The 24,868-nt window shown below is 38.7% G+C and overlaps 3 protein-coding genes across 10 annotated transcripts; 1 reads left to right on the top strand and 2 right to left on the bottom strand.

Moving 5' to 3' along the window:
* Positions 1–620: 620 nt before the first annotated feature.
* LOC143891589 (POLLEN-EXPRESSED TRANSCRIPTION FACTOR 2) lies at positions 621–11,733 on the bottom strand. 4 transcript variants are annotated; one of them, XM_077396091.1, is made up of 3 exons: positions 9,759–11,733; positions 1,879–1,997; positions 621–1,814 (listed from the first exon to the last, which is right to left on the bottom strand). In XM_077396091.1, the coding sequence occupies exon 1, from the start codon at positions 11,546–11,548 to the stop codon at positions 9,824–9,826; it is 1,725 nt and encodes a 574-aa protein (XP_077252206.1). In that variant the 5' UTR covers positions 11,549–11,733; the 3' UTR covers positions 621–1,814; positions 1,879–1,997; positions 9,759–9,823. The 4 variants fall into 4 exon arrangements, with proteins under 4 accessions (XP_077252206.1, XP_077252203.1, XP_077252205.1 ...); XM_077396088.1 differs by having other exon boundaries at positions 621–1,789; XM_077396090.1 differs by having other exon boundaries at positions 1,879–1,975.
* Positions 11,734–13,285: 1,552 nt separating this feature from the next.
* On the bottom strand, positions 13,286–17,330 carry LOC143845713 (dual specificity protein phosphatase-like protein). Of its 5 annotated transcripts, none has more exons than XM_077354124.1 (4): positions 17,246–17,330; positions 14,943–15,188; positions 13,824–14,107; positions 13,286–13,663 (listed from the first exon to the last, which is right to left on the bottom strand). In XM_077354124.1, the coding sequence occupies exons 3-4, from the start codon at positions 14,041–14,043 to the stop codon at positions 13,509–13,511; spliced, it is 375 nt and encodes a 124-aa protein (XP_077210239.1). In that variant the 5' UTR covers positions 14,044–14,107; positions 14,943–15,188; positions 17,246–17,330; the 3' UTR covers positions 13,286–13,508. The 5 variants fall into 5 exon arrangements, with proteins under 5 accessions (XP_077210239.1, XP_077210240.1, XP_077210237.1 ...); XM_077354125.1 differs by having other exon boundaries at positions 13,824–14,073; XM_077354122.1 differs by lacking the exon at positions 14,943–15,188 and having other exon boundaries at positions 13,824–14,157.
* Positions 17,331–17,910: 580 nt separating this feature from the next.
* On the top strand, positions 17,911–24,841 carry LOC143891588 (putative beta-1,3-galactosyltransferase 14). Its single transcript, XM_077396087.1, has 7 exons — positions 17,911–18,429; positions 19,192–19,344; positions 19,436–19,518; positions 19,657–19,756; positions 19,948–20,061; positions 23,692–23,834; positions 24,211–24,841. The coding sequence occupies exons 1-7, from the start codon at positions 18,050–18,052 to the stop codon at positions 24,294–24,296; spliced, it is 1,059 nt and encodes a 352-aa protein (XP_077252202.1). The 5' UTR covers positions 17,911–18,049; the 3' UTR covers positions 24,297–24,841.
* Positions 24,842–24,868: the final 27 nt, after the last annotated feature.

Below are 24,868 nucleotides of genomic sequence, written 5' to 3'. Positions count from 1 at the left end.
CATGCTGTTGTGTTGTAGGGAATATCATTTTCTTCATTTTCTTGGGAGTTAACGATGATCATACTCAAAATTGCTATAAAAGATGAGAGAATTTTTTTTTTTTTTTTTTGTGGAACAATAGCAAACAATCATAGTACGATCGGTTCCATGATTATCATTTGCCAATACAAGTCCATCAATCACTATTGTTCCCACCCTCATCCGATAACGTCCTTCGATAAGTGTTTTAAGCCATTGATTTTTGCATGCTGCACCAATCTTGCGATCGAGATGTCCTTTCGACATCAAATCTGGATCCACGCATCACCCTGAAGTGTGGTCATCAGATCAATGGCTGTGGTCATCAATTACATATGCCACATGTTCAGTGAATCATGATCATTTTCCTATAAAAGACTAGATCAGCTTCCTAGTAGCAATCACAAAAGATATAACTCCCTAAAAACTATATAATCTGAATGGATTTGATATTTGATTGTTTTCAAATAATAGTTTTAACAGCTGGAAATGACACAATCAATGGCTTCAAAAGAGATCCTTTATTCCTTTTTCTTTATATAAGGGGCATGGCATCTATATCATAAAAAAGTCAGCAGCTTGCCACACCAAAAGGAAAGGGATAAAACACAATTTGGATTTCCTTTTATTATCTCCGACCTCAGTCAAGTAGCTGTAGCTGCTAATCAAAGAATACAGTAATCTGATGAAAAAAAATCAAGATAAAAACAAAGAAAACAAGGCAGAGAGAAGCCCTAAGTGCTCACATAGTTACAACATGCAATAGGCAACAAAACTCTCATGAATATGTGTATTACCTGATCCAGAAAGCCATGGAGCTTGTTGAGAACACACCCTATCTGGATAACGTTAACTTGATACTCTGTCTGGGGATGTTGCTAATCTCCAGGGGCTGATCCACTGTTTTTCTAGCAAAAAAAGAAGCACTAGTTACAGCAAATTCAAAGGGGTGGCCGCTCAGAAGATGCTTTCGCACGACTAGACCGTGTTGATTCTGGTGGGTGACCCAAATGTCCTTAGAGTCCTACCCCTTCCTCTTCCTATGGCTGTTGATGCAGGCGGAGCAAGTTTTCGTGTGGGCCACTCAGTCTTGGCAGAGACAAATATGGACCCAAGATCAGCTATTCTTTTGTCAGTATGATGCCCTGGAGTGGAATTGTAGGAGTGTTCGATACCTGATGCAGCATTCCGCAGTTTCTGTTTAGAGAGCCCAACAAAGCATTAGTGTAGAAGCCCACACCACTTAGATTGTTAATATTCAGCACAGAGGTCCCTTGGTATTGTCTGAGAAGTCCAATGGGAAAACTGTTGTGGGCAAAGCCTATGCTGTTCTGGCTGCTTAAAGAAGTATCTGACGGTCCTTGAGAATTTTGATTCTGCATTTCACTGTCACTCAACTGAGGGCCAAAACCAGAGGAAGATGGCGGATGTCATTCTATATCATCAACTGGACATGACAAAGTAGTTTGTTGAGTAGATGCAGATATGGAAGGCTGCAACAGCAAGGCATATGTAGTGGGGCGGGCTGTGAAATTGGCACTGTTTGCTTGGATGATAAGTTGGGCTCCAAATGATGGACAGCGGCAAAGGATCCCTTCGCTGTGTGAACCCAATCTCCATCCATGATGAGGTTCTCTTTGTCGAAGATGAGGCCGCCCCACCTGTTCTTTGGAAGGGTCCACACTGACCACTGTTAGCTATTGGAGGTGTGAATTTTACTTCTGGGGCTCCCGATTCAGTAACAGTCACACCTCGTTTCTCTTCGATTTTCCTGTGAGATTTGGGAATGGATGGGCCTACTGTGCATCAGCACAAAACTAAACAGGAAAAGATACTCAACAACAGTCAGAAATGTAGTACCTAAGGATATCTTTCGCAAAGAGTATGCACTTGGCAAATGGCTGAACATTCAACTGTTGCGCAATAAGCAGTGGCACAAGTAGGGGAAGAACATGCTCTGCCACAAATTCCACACCATACTAAACACAATCACATGGAAACATTATGTCATAATTAAAAACATCAAGAATGTCAACCATGTTCTTGTAAGGCAAGGGATGTATCAATAGCACAATAGGATTAGTGATAAACCCACATGAGTTTTTGAAGCAGCTGCTCAGACATGCTCTGCTACAAATTCCACACCATACTAAACACAATCATGTGGAAACATTATGTCGTAATTAAAAACATCAAGAATGTCAACCATGTTCTTGTAAGGCAAGGGATGTATCAATAGCACAATAGGATTAGTGACAAACCCACACGAGTTTTTGAAGCAGCTGTTCAGATAAGCTATCTGAGCAGCTGCACAGGAACACTATTCTCTCTCTCTCTCTCTCTCTCTCTCTCTCTCTCTATATATATATATATATATATATATATATATATATAGAGAGAGAGAGAGAGAACGTTTCGTAGACACTGGCGTCGGATCTGCTTAATACCAGCCGTCGGATCTGCTTAATCCAAACCATCCATTCTAAAGAAAACGAAAATGAGTAAAAACCTAATCGACATCCCAACTCTCTCCCTCCCCTCTGCTACGGCTTAACAAAATCAATGGCTTAACAAAAAAATCGCTGGTATTTCATCTCTCTCTCTCTCTAAAAAGGGTAACGTTTTCTCACGCCCTTTTTCCCCTGTGATTTTGCATAAACAGCAAGTTGAAAATCTCTCCCTCTAGCTGGACGGCTCCCTCTGGTGCTTCTTTCCCTCCCCACGCTGGTTTCCCTCCTCCACGCCGGTTTCACAAGTACGGCATTTTTTTTATTTATTTTTTCCTTTTTCAGAATGGGTTTTGCATTAGTCACGATTCAGTTACAAAAAAAACCCGATTTGCAGAGAGACCTACGGTATAAAGGGTTTTTTCTCTCCTCTTCGATCCTCATCGAACGAATCTAGGGTTTCGAGGGTTTTTTATTGTGTTTGTTGTGGAGAAAATTTTCAGAATGGGGTTCTTAAAGGGGGTTTTTAACAGGGAAGATGAAGCCTGCTATTTTTTTTGTACTTATTTGAATGGGGTTTCTATGGGGTTTTGGTGGTGGAGTTCGTGTGGCTTACAAAATAGATACAAAGTACATCTCAAAGAGACTTACAGGCAGACAAGATAAATGGGACGGATTTTCTGTGGCTTACAAAATAGATACAAACTCCATTTGAAGCAGACTTATAGGCAGACAAGATTTAAGTCCATCTCAAGCAGATAAATGGAGTTTGTGTTTTATAAAGCGGACTTAGTTGAGGTGGACTTTGCATTTTAAGTGTTTTAAAGCATCTTTTAGGCTTACAAAATTCCATTCATCTTGCTAGTTTCGATGGTTTGCTTCAAATGAGATGGAAGTGATGATCATATTGATTGTTTTTTTTTCAGTTGTGCTGCTGTATCTTGGCCATTTGTTCAATAATTCTTTGGAATTGACTGGTTAGGTAGTCTCATTACCTATCTACATTGAAGAGCTCCAACTCTTGGCTCATTTTATATGGTTCTGTGGGTGTTTGTGATTCTAAGGAGCTGGGAGTTGGAGCTCTTTGAGATATTTTGTTGTTGGGTATATATTTTTTGGATTGGACTGATTGTAGGTTCCGAGCATGATGAGGTTTCAGTTAATTATTAATGGTTGTTTATGAGAAACAACAGCAGCTGTAGTATGTTTTCTTTTTAGGGAAAAATACACTTAGACCCCTTGTGGCTTCTGACACATTCAACTTAACTCCTAATGTTTAAAAAGTTACAAGTAGACCCCCTTGTGGTTTCAATTTGTATAAGGCAGGCCCCCTCAGTTGATCATCCTAACCCTCAATCTGTGGACGAACCGTCAACTGAGGGGGCCTACCTTATACAAATTGAAACCACAAGGGGTAACTGAAAATACATTTGGCATCTTTTTATAATCATTGTAATTTCATTAATGCATTTGTATTTCTCATTATGCTATGTGTTTCTTGACGTTACTTCCTGTACCTGCTTTGGGGGTATTTAACTGATGCAGGTTGAGAAAAGAAACTAATTGCTTCATCTACAAATAGTGATGGAAGGTCAAATTTTTCATAATACCCGCACCAAAATGTCATTGTCAGAAGAAAGCCACTTTGAAGATAACCGATACGGATATCAACGATAACCAAGAGAGGGTCTTCTACTCTTGCCACTTCAATGGAAATAGACATTGTTTGAGTGAAATTTTTTTTATAGCAATTTCTAATTTCTAACATTTATAAAACACGCAGGATGGTATCACTTGGAGGTGCTCTTATTTTGTATGGTTGGAGGATGTTTTATCCGGTTGCGAATTTGGGCCTCAGAGGGAATTCAATCGTCTACGAAGGTTGAAGGATGAGGTATCTGAGTTGGAGGGGTTAATGCAACAAACGAAGGGAGAGGTTTCCAAATTGAAGGATGAGGTATCTGAATTGAAGGGGTTAATGCAACACATGAAGGGAGAGGTTTCCAAATCAAAGGTCATCATCCAACGCTTGGCAGTAAAAGAGAATGGAAATGGTTGGAATAAAGTACTTGTAGTTGCAGTGTGTTTTTCCTTTTCCCTTTTTTATATGTCAAAGTGAATGTGTGGGATTATAGAAGATGAATATGTGGGATTGACTAGAGACAAGATTGGTAGTAGTGTACAATTTCCACTTCTATATAATTTGAAAATGATTTCGTAGGTAATTTGGCACCCCATCTTGATAAGTAATGTGCAATCTCTGAAGGCCCATTGCAATCACAAATTTGAGAAATTTTTAGTCCCATTTTGTGGTTAAAGTCTAATTGACTAGACAAGTATGCATAAAGTCTAATTGAGCAGACAAATTTTTTGAGTGAGGAAATAGATTTTTACAAGCTAAAACCTGGATTGTATAATCTAGGTTTTTACAAGCTAAAACCTGAAATTTATAATGTAATTATAGCACAATGTAAAACCCTAGATTTATAGAATGGACCCAAACCTAGATTTATATAATGGAAACAAACCAAGATAATCCAAACCTAGATTTATAGAATGGACCCAAAATCAAGTTAAACCCTAGATTCTATAAGCTAAAACCCTGAATTTAAACTTGATTTTGGGTTTAAACCGAAGGGGAAACAGATCCAGGGTTTAAAACCCAAAATCAAGGTTTAAACAAATCCAGGGTTTTAGGTTTATAGAATTTTTTTAAACCCAAATTTTACATTCCTGTATTTTTTTCAACCCAAAAAAATAGCAGTTCATCTTCCCTGTTAAAAACCCCTTTAAGAACCCCATTCTAAAAAATTTCTCCACAACAAACACAATAAAAAACCCTCGAAACCCTAGATTCGTTCGATGAGGATCGAAGAGAGAAAAAACCCTCGATACCGTAGGTCTCTCTGCAAATCGGGTTTTTTTTGTACTTGAATCGTGAATAATGCAAAACCCATTCTGAAAAAGGAAAAACAAAAAAAATGCCGTACCTGTGAAACCGGCGTGGAGGGAAACCGACGTGGGGAGGGAAAGAAGCACCAGAGGGAGCCGTCCAGCTGGAGGGAGAGATTTTCAACTTGCTGTTTATGCAAAATCACAGGGGAAAAAGGGCATGAGAAAACGTTACCCTTTTTGTTTGGAGAGAGAGAGATGAAATACCAGCGATTTTTTTGTTAAGCCATTGATTTTGTTAAGCCGTAGCAGAGGGGAGGGAGAGACGTACCAGCGAGAGGGAGAGAGTTGGGATGTCAATTAAGTTTTTATTCATTTTCGTTTTCTTTAGAATGGACGGTTTGGATTAAGGAGATCTGACGGCTGGTATTAAATATGCGTTAAAAACCACTAGTGCACTGGTAAGTTACCTACACCAGTGTCTAGGAAACGTTCTCTCTCTCTCTCATATATATATATATATATATATATATATATATATATATATATATATATATATATATATATATATATATATTGTAGTTCGTCATGAGTAAGGACACTATTGCTGATATAATAACTTCTATAAGAAATGCTGACATGGATAAAAAAGGAACAGTTCGAATAGCATCTACTAATATAACCGAAAACATTATTAAAATACTTCTACGAGAAGGTTTTATTGAAAATGTTAGGAAACATCGAGAAAACAAGAAATATTTCTTGGTTTTAACCCTGCGACATAGAAGGAATCGGAAAGGAACATATAGAAATATTTTAAAGTGTATCAGCCGACCCGGTCTACGAATCTATTCCAACTATAAACGAATTCCTAGGATTTTAGGTGGAATAGGTATTGTAATTCTTTCTACTTCTCGAGGTATAATGACAGATCGAGAAGCTCGACTAAAAAGAATTGGAGGAGAAATTTTATGTTATATATGGTGATCCTTCTGATATCCGAATTTGATCCGTAACTTTCGATTTGTGAAAAAGAGAGAAAAGGCGGGTTGTCTAATATCACTCCTCCTCCATTAGTTGATACTTCAAGGGGGTTACCTGAAATGAAAGAACAAAAATTGATTCATGATGGTTTAATTATTGAATCACTTCCAAATGGTATGTTTCGGGTTCGTTTAGATAATGAAGATCTGATTCTAGGTTATGTTTCGGGGAGGATCCGACGTAGTTTTATACGGATACTACCAGGAGATAGAGTCAAAATCGAAGTAAGTCGTTATGATTCAACCAAGGGACGTATAATTTATAGAATTCGCAGCAAAGGTTCGAACGATTAGGTGACTTTTTAAACATTTCTTCCACGGGGATACAATTCGAGGTTCAAAATTTCAAGAGACTTATTTTCTTCAAAAGAGTAGATTCAGAATTAAGGAATGACAAATATGAAAAAAAAAGGTCTTCTGTTCGTAAAATTTGCGAAAAATGTCGACTGATCCGTAGGCGAGGACGAATTATAGTAATTTGTTTCAATCCGAGACATAAACAGAGACAAGGGTAATCTTTCTAAAAAGGGCCTTTCTAAAGTAAGGGACCCGTTGTACAAATAAAGGATCGGTTTTGACATGAAATGGATATATCCGTATATCTCCGACTCATATTTATGAGATGCTAAAATATGACAAAACCTATACCAAGAATTGGTTCGCGTAGGAATGGGCGTATTAGTTCACCTAAGAATGGACGTAGAATACCAAAAGGAGTTATTCATGTTCAAGCGAGTTTCAACAATACCATTGTAACTGTTACGGATGTGCGAGGTCGGGTGGTTTCTTGGTCCTCCGCTGGTACTTGTGGATTCAGAGGCACAAGATGAGGGACACCATTTGCTGCTCAAACCGCAGCAGGAAATGCTATTCGTACACTAGTGGATCAGGGTATGCAACGAGCAGAAGTCATGATAAAGGGTCCTGGTCTCGGAAGAGAGACAGCATTACGAGCCATTCACAGAAGAGGTATACTATTAAGTTTCGTACGTGACGTAACCCCTATGCCACATAATGGATGTAGACCTCCTAAAAAAAGGCGTGTGTAGAAATAAGAATTGAACTGATTTCAAGAGAAATAAATGATTCAATGATCTGATCAATAATATTAGTATGGTTCGAGCGGAAGTAGCAGTATCCACTCGAACACTACAGTGGAAGTGTGTTGAATCAAGAACAGACAGTAAGCGCCTTTCCTATGTACGTTTCATTCTGTCCCCGCTTATGAAAGGTCAAGCAGATATGATAGGTATCGCTATGAGAAGGGCTTTATATATATATTGGATAAGGGAGGACTAATTACCTGATTGAGAATTGAGTTTGCAACTCCCAGAGTACACGCCTCAAGTCTTTCATAGGTTTAAATAACACAAGCTTTCGTCATTTGAGATAACCATGGATAGCTTGCGGAACAAAATGTACTGGAAGGAGATGTGAAAAATGCTCATAAAGGATTATTAGGGAGAATTACTTACAATTGATAGTATTAACAGGACCAACAGCTCAGTTGCTGAACAATTACTGGTTGAGTTCAAATTGGGGTAGATAAGCACTAGGAGTGATAATACGATTAGTGTATGAGGTGGGTTGTTAGGTTTTATCATTTTACGATCTACGTGGGAGGTGAAAACCTGCTTTCTTTTTTCTCTTAATGCCAGTATCTAATAGCAGAGGCAAACTTTTAAAGGGCCACGATTCAGAGATAGCAAATTTGCTGAGAAAATATGCTAATCTGGAGAAAACTGTTTAAAGGCTACGCCAGAACGTGGCATCCATGTGGTTATCTAGGGCTAAACAGGGCAATTTGCAAGTGCTAGTGCAGATTCTTTAAACTCATAGTTAGCACGAACCCATTCCTTGAAAGTGTCTTCTCCTGGCTCTTACAGAATTGATGGCCACTTTATGCCTCCACTAACTTTCAAAAGCCACTTTTCTTCACCAGTTAGATCAAATATGCAAGTTGAACAATGGTTCCAAACTCAAAATGAGCATTGAAATAATAGAAGCCTAATCAGAGGCTCGAAGCATTGATACCTAGTTTCTGTAGTTTGGTGGCTCCATAGATGATTATCTAGCCAACCCCTCCCCTTTCCGTTTATTCCTTTTGGATCTTTTATTCCTCACAAAATTAAGATTTCTCTCTTCTTCTTTTTCTAGAATGATAGATTTCTCCCAGTTGTTCTCATGAATTTGTTTAAACAACATTCATTGAGTGCAGTTTTGAAATTTTTAACTCATATGTATGCTCATTAAGATATGTTCCATTCATGATCACACTATTCCTGTAGCGCAAGTATAATTAAGCCATGTGGTGAGACTCTCTACGTGATTATAACCTTACAAGGTAGCCCAAATGGCTTGAGCCAAGAGGATATACATGAGATTTCCTTTGTATGGGAACTTGAAGCTGTGCAACCAAAAATGAGAGATGAGAATCTCAGTTTTTTTTTTTGGTGTCATATTATTAAGAAATACTGAATTATAAGCTTACAGGTCATAATCATAGCTTTGGAAACATCTTGAGATTCTTCTTGGTTTTTGCATTTTTGAAACCAGTAATTATCAATACCCATATGGAAAGCAATGACAATTTTTTGGGTACGCAAGCTGGGATTGAACCTCTGACCTTAAGGTTGAAGAACAATAGCAATGACTTGGTATTCCTACAATACCTATGCCATCTATTTTGCCTTTGTAAATCAATATATTTATATTTTGCCGCATAAAAGTTTAGATTGCAAATCCTTGCGCGGGGAAGCATTCTAATATTCTATGCATCATTCCAATTTATTGGATGCCTGGGTCTGATCAGAGAGTTTATGTAACAAATTGTAAGTTAAACCAAGTGTCAAGCTAGGACAGTCTAAGTGGGCCCGCCTCAAGAGCCAACAGTTGAAGCAAAGTCACACTATATGACTGCTTTAGTACAAGACTTGTTATTAGTGCTTGGAGATCCTACTTGCACCATGGTATTGGATACAAAGATCCTGATCTGTCACTGTTAATCCCTTTCAGCTCAAAGGTCGTCGTTCTTAACTATATAGCAATAAATGAGAGATAAATAACAAATTTAATGATTAAGAACAGACCAACATGATCCAAAAGACTTAAACAGAGAAGAGAACACAAATAATAAAAAGGAATACAAAAATAACTATATATAGGATAAATCAACCCATCGAATTAGTCAAAGAGAAGGGGGCTCAACCAAAAAAATCAACTCATCAAATTAGCCAAAGAGAAGGGGACTCAACCAAAAAAATCAACCAAGGGGGCCCAACCAAAATCAATATACATGACATCGTAAACTGTAGCAAATAAGCTAATGGATTAAAAGAGGCCCAATTCGGCAAAATACCATTGGTTTTCTTGGGGCTGCCTCAGTCATATGAAGGAAAGCTGTGTGGAAAAAACTCTCCGAACCTATGGATGCTGATGGCGCTGAGATGCATCAGCACTTTGTGAAGATGTCTTGTAAATACCCAAATAATTAAAGACGTGCAGGTCAAGCAAGGTTTTGTAATGCCCCTGCTCTATTTGTTCCTCATTCACCTGATGGAGGAGGAGGAGTTCAATAATATTATCTTCGCAATCAATATCACATCCTTTCCTTCCTTTTCTCCTAGATTTCCCATCTTTCAACTGCTCTAAAAGGGCAATATCTTTCACTGAACTCGAAACAACAGTATTTGGGTGCATAATCTTGTCAATTCGCAGCTTGGCTGCAATTATCTTCTCTCTTCTCTTCCTACAAGCCTCCTCACCAGCTACAAAAGACGGAGGAAAAGCATCAAACCCGACATTCCTCTGCAGTATTTGGTTAAGCGAAAGCTTTTTATTCAAATCTGATTTTCCCACCCACCACTCCATACATCCCAAACTCGCACCTCCCCTCTTCCTCTTTCTTCGATGCACATCTCCAATCTCCCCTCCCTTGGACTTAACATAATCACACCTACTTAAAAACTCAGTATAAGTACTCCACAAACACTCCTGCGAAAGCTTAAGCTTCTCTAATTCATCGTGGGTCGCATTATATTCCCCATTTTTATCTTCCACTTCAAAATATCTACAACCATTCTCATTTCCCAAAGAATAATCATCTTCCATGTAATCAAATTCAAATTCCTTTGTTAAACACCTACTTATACAGTCTTGTAAATCAAAACGAATTGGCGTCTTACCATTCGAATCATCAACACTACAACCCGAATCCTTCAATTTCGATTTCATCTCCATATACTGAAGAATCGTGCCCGCATTCTGAACCAAATTCTTCACAGAAATCTCCTTTCCCCACGGCAACCCACGAGCGACTTTCAATAGAGAAATCTTAAGCTCCTTATACCGCATTTTGCTCGTTGAAACCCCGGCGTAAATCTCCTTTGCCACATCCTCTATTGACACTCTCACCTGATTCATCTCCCCCACAAACACCAAAACCGCAGCCACCATTGGGAGCGGCTGCCGCCCTGTAGTCAAAAACCACTTCACACAACACTCCAACAAAAACCTCCCTTGCTTTAACATCACATCCATAGTCTCTCTCTCAACGCCTACGAAACCATTACAAGCCCTAATCGCCCTTTCGAAAGAGACAATAATGTCGAATTCCGGCAATCTCAGGTTGAGAAATCCGATGATGCGATTAATCATCCGGCCAATTACCGGAATTTCACAACCAATGGCGGCCGCGGCCTCGGCTATTGAGAAAGGGATTTTGTTTTTTCGCATTACAATGTAAGAACAAGCACCGATTAGGATTAAAAACCAATCGCCTGAGCCGAATTCTCCCTTTGTGATTTCTTCTATCATTAGTTTTACCTCGGCGGATTTCGCAGCGGAAAACCCTAATTTTGATGTGATTTCTTCGATGTTTTGACTGGCGTCGAAGAGTTTTTTGTCCCTGTAACTGGAGACGCCACCGATGTAGATTTGTTGGCCGTTGATCTGACCGACGGAAGATCGAACGGTGGTGGGGATTCGGTGGAAGGTGCCTTGTGGGCCGTCGAATCCGGTGAGATGAGTTTGGTAGTCGGGGTCGAGGTTTTGTTCGCGGCCACACGCGTCGCAGAGATAAGAGTTGGAGGTAGGGTCGAAGATTACTCGTTTCTCTTTGCATGTTTTGCAGACGCGAGTGTTGTCCATGGAAAGGACGATGGGCAAACCCTAACCCTAACCCTAGGATTCGGTTCTTGAGAGCGAAGAGATTTTCCTAGGGTTTTGAGGTTCTCTGCTATTTGCAGAGATAGAGGGCTTTCTTTGATGTCTGTGACGTCTTTTATTTTGCGGAAGGACCCGTTAGTATTTAAGAACACTCTCCCCAATGAGGTTACTCGAGAGCTTTCTTATAATAGAGATATAATACGGTGTGTGGCCTAACAGTCCAGTATATTTCAATACGGCTCACTTTCAAACCTTTCGTAAGCAGGAGATTTTATTCTGTGCAAGTTCGTATGGTACAGTAATTTCAATTTTCAACATGTACTGTAAGGCTTGTACCATAGGATGATAGGATATCCAAACGGTCCATTTCATACTATATGCTCCCAAAATCATTTCCCTAGGATGATTTCAACCCTCCAACGCATAGAGGTTTTTTCTATATAGATTGTAGGGCTGGGATCATCCTATGGAAATGACTTTTTGAGCACACCTTGTTTACGTTGTGGCCCATCAAATAGACGGTTTGGATAGTCCCATGGTGTAAGCCCTGCAACCTCATCTCATGCCAATTCCTTTGTCTTCCAACCTCTCTCTCTCTCTCATTAATGAAAACCGATTGCTGAGTCAAAAACCAATTATTGGACTCAAAATTAAAGTACTTCTTAGTCTAATAATTGGTTTTTGACTCGCAATCAGTTGTCATCAGGGCCTTGGCAAAATCTCATTTTTCGCATTATTTGGCTTGCAAGAAGCCAAAACGAGAGAAACATGCCGGTAAGGTTCAGCTGCCGAACTGAATATTCTAGATTTTTTTTTTTTCATTCTCAAGAGCAGAAAATCAACATCCACATAACTCTTTCCATGATTATGTTAGAAAAATGATGTGCAAATCTGTAATTTAGGATTCGAGAATACCTTATAACAAATTAACCTCACAACTTGAAGACAGAGATCAATAATACTATTTTCTGCAATAATAATCTGTAAAGGAAAAAAGAAATTGTTAGATCACTTATCGAGTTGAGGCACGAAGAATCTTCGCTGTTCTTAAGGCAAATCTTGCCCCCACTATGACGAATCAACGGTGCAGATGGGCGTCTCGGCATATGCCTCCAGGATACAACTCTCGCTCCAGGGATGTGCACTCACGCAGCCCGGATGCCTAAGAACTCGCTTATATTTGTCAAAAGCCTTGAGCAGAAAACCAGAGAGAAAAACCAGATAAGAGAAAGAGTAGAAGAAGAATCCGTCAAGGATGTCCTTCTGTTTTCTCTAAAACCGATTTATATAGAAAGGTAATCGACACGTTAGGGTGAAACGTCGCACTCTTTTAGTGCGTGAGAGACGTTTTTCAAACGGTCACTAAACCACGATTACGGAATCTCAAACGGTAAAAAAAGAGTTAAAACAAAATTAAATAAATTCTTGACCGTTAAAAGGAAAAATAAATAAATAAATAAAAAAGCCTTAGGTCCACGCGCGCGGCCGGCCGAGCCACGCCGGGCCGGGCGGCGCGCGTGTGTGATAAGATCAAAAGCCCACCGGACCCAAGTGGGCGATCCGTGCGCGTAGGATCCCCATGACCTCTTGCTTATTCACAAGGTTAAGAGAGTGAAAGTATATATATATGGCCACTCTCATCCTCTCACACTTCCCATCTAGGACTAAAGTTTTCTCATGACTTTAGTCTTTTTGGAGGGAAGCCCAAAAGCATACATATAAAGACTAAAAACACCCCATTGTAAGTTTGAATTACAAAAAGACTTTTTTCACATAAAAAGTCAACAAATTGTTTGCTGAGTACAACCTAAATTACAATTATGTCTGTCTTTCACATGCAATGCACTTGCCCACATATAGGGAGAGGGGCTGCCCTCCACGTCCTCGAAATGTTCAAGTAATGGGCTTCACTTGAGAGCAACATACAGAAGGACAAAACTGTTCAATTACTACATTCGTCAATTCGACACTTATGCAGCTGAAACGCAGGGTTGACCCAAGTTCCACAGCTACACTGCATACCTGCCCAGTTAAATGAACCCAAACGCGCTTTGCAACCCAAGCACTGAAGTTTCTCTTCCACAGACCCTTCTTGTACTGTCCAAAATCCCAAATCAAGGCTAATAAGTTCGTGGATGATTTCACTCATAAACAGAAAGCAAAAAAATTGAAACTTAGAGATGTCATAGAAGAGCAAAGCAAGAAAGGATGCTGGAAAATAGATGGGTCTAACTGGGATAGTTATAATCAGTACTACCGGCTTGCATCCATTTCAGTGGTTCTACAAATATTGATGAACACTCGGGTTTCTTATCAATTTCCAATGAATCTCCTCTTTTCTTCCACTTGAAGCTTCTTTCGCCATCTCCTTGCTCATGAGGAACCACATTCTCTTGGGCAGCAACAATTCTTCTGCATCTTTTACAGCGATATACAATTTGCGGTCTTATTTCGGCGTTTGAACTATTAACTTCCATCAAGAATGATGGAGGCAGAGATCCCTTTATCTACAGTACAAGACAACAAAGCTTACTCTATATCCTGCAGTGGCAAAATTGATAGTGAAGAAACAATCTGAAGATTCTTTATTGCTGAAAGATGGAAAACATGAGAGATTATTAATATTAAAAGGATTTCATGGATAAGCACATATTCCAATTGGAAAAGAAATTTAAAGTATGTGAAAGAAATTAGTCAAGGATACTACAAAGGTTGTAATTGATCCATGAGGTCAGCAATATCTTCACAAAAGCTAATGGCATGGTAAAAGCCACGCACTTCATGGTCGGCTAGATTAAGGGAAAACAAAATCCTAACTGAGTCATTGCATAAATACAAAATGTGCATAAGATAAAAACGACATGATGTGAAAATTCCTAGTAAGTTTCATGGTCTACAGATCCATACAGATATTCATCCATGTGTACTTTTATCAGACAATACTCAATTATAATTCCATTTCTTGTAGAAAAGATGACTAATGCATTATGCAAGTGTTACACTCTCCATGGACACAGATTTTGGGTTTCTAAAGGAAATGGCATGGTTGTAGTTGCATATGTGGTACATCCTGTCCCTATTATTGTAATTCAGACATAGCCAGATTAATAAAATTTTGTTATCTTCGAAAACAATAGAAATGGACTATGTCTATCAGTAAAGCCACCCATAAAAGCAATAACCCTTCTTGAGCACTTTTGCTCTGTGGGCATTTTTTCTCTTCTACTTGAGGAAAAGGCCTAAAATAGTAGGACCCCCATTCAGGATGCGTGGAGGGCATTTGGTTCTTTTTCAGAATGTTAGATCGGCTAATAGCAATGCAAATCGGATGGCTCGAGCAGTGATCGACACAATTCATTTGGAGTTGTTTGCTTACCTTCCTCCTTGATTTTCCTGATTTTGGTAACTTTAGATTGATTGTATTTTAGGCTTGTCATATGAAGTCATGCCTGTAGATGAATGAGTTGGTGTTGTGGCACCATTAAGCCAAAGGAATCCACTTTGCCCAGTCATAGGGGAGCTCTCCCGTACAACATCGAAGATAGTTTTCAAGACAACAATTTACAACTTCAGTCTGAGTCTGACCATCAGACTTCGGATGCTAGGCTGAGTTATGATTCAACTGCACACATTATAGTTTAAAAAACTCAGTCCAAAAGTTGCTCATAAAGATGGGGTCTCGATCACTTACAATTGAAGTTGGCATCCCATGTACCTTAAAAACATTATCCAAGAATAACTGAGCAACGATATAGGTGGTACATGGATGAGAAAAGTAGATTAAGTGACCATATTTTGAAAACCCATCGACTACTACCAAAAGTACATTATTATCTCGAGAGGTTGGCGACCCATCAATGAAATCCATTGATATTTCTGACCAGATTCGTGAAGGTATTGGCAGTGGTTGTAGAAGTGCCACAGGAGCCACATTTTCTACTTTATTCATTTGGAAAACATCACATTCTCTGATGAAGTTTCTAACGAAGGTCCTCATTCCATCCCACTTGAAATCATTTTGAACTCTGTGGAGAGTGTTGTGGTAGCCGGCGTGACCAGAAGTAGGACTCTCATGTAAGTGTTTAGAATTCTTATACCGAAAAGGAGAGAATGAGCCCACATGCAAAGACGTCCTTTGTAAAGATGACTAATGTATACTTTTATCATACAATACTCAATTTTATTTTATTTTTTATTTTTGACATCCCCAACCCATTTTAGGGCGAGACTAATCCCTATGGATGCGCACAAACACCCGTAAACCAGATAAAACACTCAATTATAATTCCATTTCTTGCACCAAAGATGACTAATGCAATATGCAAGTGTTATACTCTCATTAGACACAGATTTTGGGTTGCTAAAGAAAATGGCATGGTTGTAGTTGCATATGGGACGTCTTGTCCCTGTTATTGTAATTCTGACATTGCCAGATTAATAAAATTCTGTTATCTTTGAAAAGAATAGAAATGGACTATGTCCTATCAGTAAAAGCATCCATTAAAGCAATAGCCCTTCTTCAGCACTTTTGCTCTGTGGGCATTTTTTCTCTTCTACTTAGGAAAAGGCCTAAATAGTAGGACCCCCATTCGGGATGCCTGGATGGCAGTCAGTTCTTTTCAGAATGTAAGGAGAACGGCTAATAGCGAAGCAAATCGGATGGCGCGAGCAGGGATTGATGGAATTCGTTTGGAGTTGTTTGCTTACCTTCCTCCTTGATTTTCCTGCTCTTTGTAACTTTAGATTGATTGTCTTTTAGGTCTGTTATTAGGTTTGTTATCTCACTTGCGTACTGACCATCTTGGTTGTTTGGGATCCCCCCACCCCTAAATCCTTCACCATCCACAAAGAAAATTAGGAACCCCTTTCTTGTTCTACTAGTATATATTTTCTCCAAATCGTAACTATGAATAACACACTTCCCATCAATAGAGCAAGAGACAATCTAGGGAGATTTTACATTTTGTGGGTTTCTTACCCGAAAATACTAGGGAATTGAAATAATATAAAGAGCAGGAAAATGGTATTCAGAAAATAAATTAAAAACATACAAAATTTTCAAAACCCTCGATGTATAAGTAATAAAAACTGAGAATGCTCTTGCAAATCATCAGGCATTGCTCCACATATAGCAAAGGGGTGTGGCTAAATTCAAGCTCCCTTTGCAATTGTAACACCTTCCATGGACTGTCAGGAAAAGCTTCTCTCACAAATGAAGTTTTTGGCAAATATAAATCCAGCCCACAATTCACAAAAATGCTAAGCCACAATTCCAAAAGCCCCCTTCCAAATCTCGTTCTTCAACAACAGAGCAGAGCATTCTCTGTGATGATTTCAAAGGATATTTTGTTTACAAATTAATAATCCCACTTCTTTTCATTCATCAATAGTAGGGACTTGGTAGAAAAAGGGGCTAGAAATAAAGATTGCAAATAAATTGATGTTGTTCACACGATTTCTCAATACTAAATTGGATTAAGCATCATCATCTCAATTGAGAAACCCAGTACTTGATGGTAATGGAATGAAACTTCAACAGAAATAACAAGTAAATACCCGATTAATTGAAATTAAGCTGAAAGAGAAACAGAAAACCAAAACCCTAGAATCGAAGACAAGTGAATACATCTCTCGAGGTGGAAAAAAGACATGCATATTGGAAGAAGAAGGTGAGCGTACCTTCAATATTGTACGAATAGCCTGCGGAAAGTCCAGAAGTCTCTCTCCCTCTCTCTCCACATTTTATATGGTGCAAGCCCGTGTACTAGAGTTTTTATATGCTATTTTATTTGGTGCAAGCCCGTGTAGGTCCACTTCATAGGATGATTCAAACTGTTTGGAGGGTTAGGATCATCCTAGGGAAATGATCTATGGTGTATAGCCTATTTATATGGTGGCTCAACAAATGAACTGTTTGGATCATCCTTTGAAGTGGGCCCCACTGTCCTTTTAAAAAAAATCCTGGACTTCACGTGCACCCTCATACAAAATCTCTGTAATAAGATATACACAACTCTAATAGAAATTATATGGTGCACGGCAGGCCAACATTGTTTGGGTGATCCAGCCATCTTTGTCAGCTGATACAAAACATTGAAAATCTTCTCCATAGGATGATCGTAACCCTTCGATATGTAGAGTTTTAAAATGAACTATGTAGAAGATTTTCCAGGCATCCCTATCTATGTAGGGCCCAACAAATGAATGGTTTGGATCAACCAAACAATATGGGTTCCACTATATTTTTGGGCTGCACGTGCATGAACGGCCATCCACCATAGTGGATCAACCAAACAGAGCCTATGGGGTCTATTTAAGCATCTAACTAACAGAATGAAGGACAAATAGATAGTTAAACGTATGTTTTTCTTAACGCTCTCGCGCGCTAGCTTTCGTTTCTTCCCCACAAACTGAAAATCCTCACCTCTTCAAACGTTCTCAGAAACCCTAATTTCGTAGGGCTATGAAGACAGACTCCTAAACATGCCTTCATCTCCCAAATTCTTTTACCCTCATCAACCATGGATTTCTCACAATCAGAGATCCTATATTTGGATCGCCTGTCTCCTTTTCGGAATCGCAGGTTTTATCTTCGGATTGATCGCTATCTCAAACCCTAGTTCCGGTTACAAATGCCAAGATCTGGAACCTAGATCTGTTTCTGTTGCTTGGGATACTGTGAATAGTGTTGTTGGCGATCGGCATAATTCCGATGGTGATTCAACGGTTGGGATTGATGTAGGAAATTCGAAGAGATATAAAGTGATGGGATTTGTGGGGATTCAGACGGGATTCGGATCGACAGGGAGACGGAGATCTCTGAGGAAGACCTGGTTTCCTTCTGATCGGCAAGGGCTTCAACGGTAATTCTTTCTTGATTTCTCTTTGCTTCTGTTTCAATTCCGCGCATTCGATTTCTCTCTGTATAAATACATATATTTGCATTGAGTAAGCATAATTCCTTGATTTCATCTAATATCATCAATAGTTCAGCTTTGGGGGTTATTAAGATATGAACATGTTTTTTTAAGAAAACCATTCAAAAAAGAATTTTCTTTAGAATACCTTTCTGCGTTGCCTTTCACGACTTCTGTAGATGGGGCATGAGATATGTTGGGAATCTAGACGGGTAGAACTCACCCCTAAAAGCTAGCCATTAGAGGGAAGGTGCCCATTCCTTTATAACTCATCCACATCCACATCACTTTACTGATGTGGGACTATTTGCTTTTGCGTGGGACCCCAACAAGATAACATATTGTTACTCGAGGATCATCAGCTTACATAAAATAGAATTGAGATCCTTGATTCGTCAAGTTGTAAGAGAAAAACAACTAAATCTAGAATCAGACTTTCGGTTCTGATGTAAGAGGTTACGACCATAAATAAAATGTTCAGATTGCAATTGGCATTCAATGGTCCAACTTCAGTTTTTTTTTATACATGTCCAACTGCAGCATGTAGAAAGAATATTTGGCGGAAATTGTTAGACTTGTTCAATCTTTTGTTGAGGATTACGGAATTTGATTACTCTCTGTTATCTTGAAAAAACTTGTTAATCAATACTGTCTATGGAAAGTTCTTCATACTGCCACCTTTATGAGTTTGTTTCAATGGCCACGCAGTTTGGAAGAATCAACTGGTTTGGCTTTCAGATTTGTAATTGGGAAAACCAACGATCGATTGAAAATGTCCAACCTCAAAAAGGAGGTGCAAGAATATGATGACTTCATGCTCTTAGACATTGAGGAAGAATATAGCAAGCTTCCATATAAAACGTGAGTCCTTTAATCTCTCATATGAAATCGATTCTATGTTGCTTAAATTTTTTACTTAGGTTGAAACTCTAATCACGTCTTGCTATTCTAGGTTAGCTTTCTTCAAAGCTGCTTATGCACTTTTTGACTCCGAATTCTACGTTAAAGCTGATGATGACATTTATTTGAGGCCAGGTAATTTGTTTTATGGAGCTCTTTGCTATTCTTTTTATTATATTGAAATAATTTGCTCCTGGATCTGTTTCTTAAACTTGCTATCTGATGTAATTGCTATCTAGTTGTTGAGTTCAGCTTTGTTTCTTCTAACGTCAGATCGCCTTTCATTACTCTTGGCGAAGGAGCGGTCTCACCCACTAACTTATCTTGGATGCATGAAGAAGGGGCCAGTTTTTACTGACCCAAAACTTAAATGGTTAGTCTTATAGCCTTTTTTGAATTTAGAAATTAATCTCACTGATTTTCATAGTATTGCTTATGGTTAGATCAATCTCTCTTAAAATTCAAGACTATTAGTGATTTGATATAGATGGCAGCAATTATGAATTACAGCCTTATGAAGCTATGATAAATGAAGTAGTGACCAGAGGTTGTGCATTTGTGCAGGTATGAGCCTCTATCTTATTTGCTTGGGACGGAGTATTTTATCCATGCGTATGGTCCAATATATGCTCTTTCAGCAGATGTCGTTGCAAGCTTGATTGCCTTAAAAAACAACAGGCAAGTTCAATCCTTTTAACGAGTTATACAGACTTCTCTCACCTACACTACCTAACACTCACACAGTCACACCTATACCTTCCTTCCACAAACATGGTATGGAAAGACATATACTTCGTTTATGCATGTACTTATCTTTCTTTTCGTGTAACCATTTATTTGGATCCATTTTTCTTATTGCTGAATTTCATCGTAGAAAAGAGTTATATGATTTTCTTTGTGTTACTTTTAAATCTAACGCTGTGTTCTCCATGGGTAAAGTCTGTAGAAACTTGGCAACTGTGATGTGTGAACATCCAGCTTTAGTTGGAAAGTTGTTATTTATCCTCATGATAATTTAAAGACATGGAAAACATGATCGAGAGCCGTAGGTAACATGTGCTTTGTGAACCACAGTACTTTGCAAATGATGTACTTATATGAATCAATGCTTGGAAAGGTGCAGTTTTGTCCTGTCTACTGAGATTTTAGTCCAGTAAATAATGGTTTGTGGCATGTTTTTCCTGATGTTTATATGAATTAAGCATGTGTTATATTTTGGTTTGCACTTAATTCTTTCTTTCTTTTTATTGGCTTAATTCTAACTTTTTACACCTACTTATCCCATGCATTCCATCAACCATTTTCACCTGGTGATTACTCTAAGGGCGTGTTTGCCTTTCTTCACCCCTCCACACCCTCGCCCTCACCCTTTCCCTCCACGATCTTGCTCTTCTCAAATTTGAAGCTCTGAAGATGCCAGCCCCTTATTTCTTGACATCTTCCTTTTTTATACCATGATGACATTTCGATTGTAGAGAAAGAGAGCGATTGGAGATTGGAGATTGGAGATTTGGAGTCTCGACATCTTCCACAATTCTAGTCTCGTCATCGAAATCTAGGATGCCCGCTGCTATCTGGCATTGCGAGGCCACAACGGTGACCAACATCATCTCCATGTAGGAGTAGAGTGTCACTTCCGCGGATCAACGTGGCAATAAGCGAGCAACCCCGCGTCCTTGGTTTGACACCATTAACCCCAACACTGGTGAGAGAAGGAGAAGGTGTGAGATGAAACAGAGTGGGTATGAGGGGACAAATCTTTTAGGAAATTTTGCCCATGCAAACCAAACAGCTTCAAAAAATTTCCATGGTAAATAGCGGAAAAGAATTCTAGAAAAATATTCCCAGCAAACCAAAAAGGTGTTAACTGTCCTTTTCATCCTAGCATATCATACTGCTATCATAAAGTTCATAAACTTCAGACCAATGAAAGCTTCTTTTTTATTTCTAGACTATCTAAGCTTCTTACCTATTCAAAGTCCTTCAAGATTGCCTCAGCTTCTTCTAATGGTGTGTTTTGTAGAATTTTTTTTAAATATCAATTGAGTGTTTTCTAGATATTTTTTTAAATTTAGATCCTACTTGCTAGTATTGAAATATTTTTACCTCTCTCAATTAAAAAATGCAGCTAGTAATGAAAATTTATTATAGAAACAAATCCAATCAAATACCAAATGGACTTTGGGTAATAATAGAAACCTATAAAACTTTCATGTAATTGGATGTTTTTCAAATATTAACAGTTTATTTGTCAGTTAAATAACTAACTTGCTATTTGGGCCATGTGACAAAGGGCTGGTTTACCTTTGTTGTTCGTTCTTCCAAAGATCATCATGTTATTCCCATATATTCCCAGAAACTTTTGGCTCTTGAGTTGTTGTTGGCTCTCGATTGATGAATGACTTTCTTCTGTTTATAAGAAGATCAAGTAATGGGATGGAATTCCTAAATCAGTTCCTTGTCGACTTCTGCTTTACTGTCCGTTATTGTTAGAATCAAGTTGGTTTAGATGGGTTCTGAGCACATGAATGGTTCTTTACCTGTTTCTTCTCTTTTGAATTGGGTTTTGTACTCGACCCTACCTTGATCCTATAGTGTCATCAAGTCAGTTTCTGCATATGATTCTTTGTTCCATTCGGTGGCTCTACACTGTACATAATGTCCTATGAATATTTAATGCATGCAGAAAAGGTTATGTCACATCACATGCATGTAAGCTGATGAAATTGCTGTGACTACAAATCCATGTTTATATGCATCTAACCTTGATTATTCTATGAGAAATGAATGATTATGTTTCTAGAAATACCATTGATGGTTGTTACATGTGATTATGCCGTGAGAAATAATGATAATGTTTCTTTAGCAAAGTCACCAAAATAAGGAACATATATGTCAAACAGTGTTGCTATCAATTAACTATACAAAGAATGTTCATGAGGATGGACCCCATTGACAAACATCATACACATGGCGCATGTGTATGGTGCTGTGGGCCGCCACCACAGTGGATGGACTCTGATGGTCCGCTGTGATCATATGTTTTAACCCTTTAACCATTCCTTGATAAAAGAATGGGATGGTTTTTAGTGTTCACACCAAAAGTTCAACCAATGATTTTTGAAGGTCTTGATGAGCAGACGGGGTCCCCATTCGGCATGGGATAAGCCCACACTGTACATCCTGTTGGCTACCAACCAATCAACAGCCCTAATCACCATATTCGTGTGCCACTTCTGTAGCAGGCCTTTGGGGGTTGGGCATCATTGTTAATTGGGATATTGTGACTAGGCAATCCTCCATAGAAAAAGTTCATACAAAATAAGGAGTACAATTTACCCAATCAAGATTACCCAGGACAACACCCCATACCCAAGATTGAAAAACTCAATGGATTGAAATCAAGACTGTTCTCTGACTGGCTCTCAACTTCTTCTGCCAAAGACGGCCAAATTTTGATTGTAGAAGCACTGGGAACCTCTTTTAGGCAAGCGTTGGAGGTGATTTTATTGAGTTGAGAACACTGGGTTTTTTTTACAGAAGCCGGTGAACTTGCCAGTAGCGATGTCACTCAGGATCAGTTTCTCATTGGCGAATCTTTTGGTGATGAGAGCTTGCCATGGGCTCCTCTTTCCCTCCATTTATGTGCTTTTCTTGTATCTTGCTAACTTCAATTTTAATAGGGATTCATTTTATGAAGGCTTGCTTTGATCTATTTCCTTTTCTGTTACTGGTGAATATAACCTTCATAAAGAAAAGGAACAAATGGTCATAACCAACTCAAATTTTGTATTCTTCATGAGATCATTCCAAAGATGTCCGAGCTGTTCCACGTAAAAAAAACCACATTGCTGCTTCAAAACCGAAATTAGAACGAAATACCTCTCAGCATGTCAGAGTTGTCCAATCCGTTAGGGGTTGTTTTCCCCTAGTACACTATAAGATAGACAGAAATTCTTCTTTGCTGTCTCTGCTGTATTTTGGCATGTTTCACCATTCATATGCCTTGAAAAATATTATATAAAACCAGATAGTAGATAGTTATGTTAGCATATACATGACTCTTAACTCTAAGCTAGCCAATGGGTCCATGCCTAGTACCAGAAGCTTGTTAAGCTATTTATAATTGCGTGTGGAATATTTGGAGCAAGCTTTTTGCCTTTATTTTTTACGTTGTTGCAATAATTGAACCTCTCCAGAGCATTCGATAGTACTGAAATTCTCTTGAACTTCATACAGTAGGACATGAGTTTAATTTCCTGTCCTGTTGCCTTTGATATATGACAATTACAATGTTTAATGTCGCAGTTTCCGAATGTTTAGCAATGAGGATGTAACCATTGGAGCATGGATGCTTGCAATGAATGTCAACCATGAGGATGATCGAGCACTGTGTGAACCAGACTGTACACCATCATCCATAGCCGTGTGGGATATTCCCAAGTGTTCAGGTTGGTGTTTCCTACGCTTACATAGGTAGTTCTGCTTTCTTTATATTCATTCCAAATTACCTTATAGTTATACAGTCAAATCACTAACGTAACTAAGCTAGACTTTACTAATTTCACTTGAATGAGGTTTCTTGCAAACACCTGAGATCCATGTTGAGCAAATTTTATTGAAAAATTTCCTGCCAATTTGTTTAGGCCCTGTGCGTTTTGGATTTCGAGTCCAAAACTGATTACTTGACTAAAAATTAAATGCAATTTTGGGTCCAACGAACAGTTCTGGACCCAAATTTGATCCTCAAAATCCAAAACGAACAGGAGCTTAGGTACATTAGCGATAGGTCATGGGTATGGAAACTCACCAGTTCTCGTCATGCAGGTCTCTGCGATCCAGATCACAAGATGTTGAGACTCCACCAAATGGAAAGCTGCTCTGGTGGTCCGATTTCAGTTTCCAACGAGTAACAATTGTTTGCCTCATCTACTCCTTAATGCCCTTGCACAACGAAGGGGCGCTCACAGTCATGAACACAGCGTGAGCTGGTTTTTGTTATATGGAGTGCCCTTTTATTCTACTGAAGACCATACATCCAACTCAGAGTGTCTTCATGGCGGATGATTTTCGGATTCTGATACTGGCCAACAGTGATGCTCTCTTCAGACTCATTCATTTCAAACTGTGTGGCACACCTTCCGACAGCTATTTGTAGTTTACTTACATTGAACTACCACTCTTGAATATTGATCTCTATCTTGCAGTTGGAATATGCAGTTCCATATGAAAATGTTTGTTCCTGTGATGTGAATAGCCCAAGAAACTAGTAGCCAGAGGAAACCGCCATTATTTGTCTTCAAGCCATTTTTTTAATTAATAGCTACTTATTATAAATTTTTAGTAGATACTTGATATAAGGCCTTTTTTTGGATTTTGAGTCCAAAATTGATTATTACACTCAAAACTAAGCCATTTTGTTTTGGATTGTTATGAGTCCAAAACTGATTATTGTACTGTAATTTGATCAATTTTAGACTATCAA

The sequence above is a fragment of the Tasmannia lanceolata genome, unplaced genomic scaffold (assembly GCF_043159265.1).
Source record: "Tasmannia lanceolata isolate RefF3 unplaced genomic scaffold, GAP_Taslan_0.1 ptg000015l, whole genome shotgun sequence".
In the NCBI taxonomy this organism is placed as follows: Eukaryota; Viridiplantae; Streptophyta; class Magnoliopsida; order Canellales; family Winteraceae; genus Tasmannia; species Tasmannia lanceolata.
This window is presented reverse-complemented; position numbering and strand designations above follow the sequence as displayed.

Excerpts from the sequence above, each read along its gene's own strand:
- LOC143891589 (XM_077396091.1), bottom strand. The coding sequence starts at position 11,548 with ATGGACAACACTCGCGTCTGCAAAACATGCAAAGAGAAACGAGTAATC.
- LOC143845713 (XM_077354124.1), bottom strand. The coding sequence starts at position 14,043 with ATGGAAGTTAATAGTTCAAACGCCGAAATAAGACCGCAAATTGTATAT. Across the intron at positions 13,664-13,823 it reads ACTGAAATGGATGCAAGCCG|TACAAGAAGGGTCTGTGGAA; the intron begins GTAGTACTGATT and ends GATTTTGGACAG.
- LOC143891588 (XM_077396087.1), top strand. The coding sequence starts at position 18,050 with ATGCCTTCATCTCCCAAATTCTTTTACCCTCATCAACCATGGATTTCT. Across the intron at positions 18,430-19,191 it reads GATCGGCAAGGGCTTCAACG|TTTGGAAGAATCAACTGGTT; the intron begins GTAATTCTTTCT and ends ATGGCCACGCAG. Across the intron at positions 19,345-19,435 it reads AGCAAGCTTCCATATAAAAC|GTTAGCTTTCTTCAAAGCTG; the intron begins GTGAGTCCTTTA and ends TTGCTATTCTAG.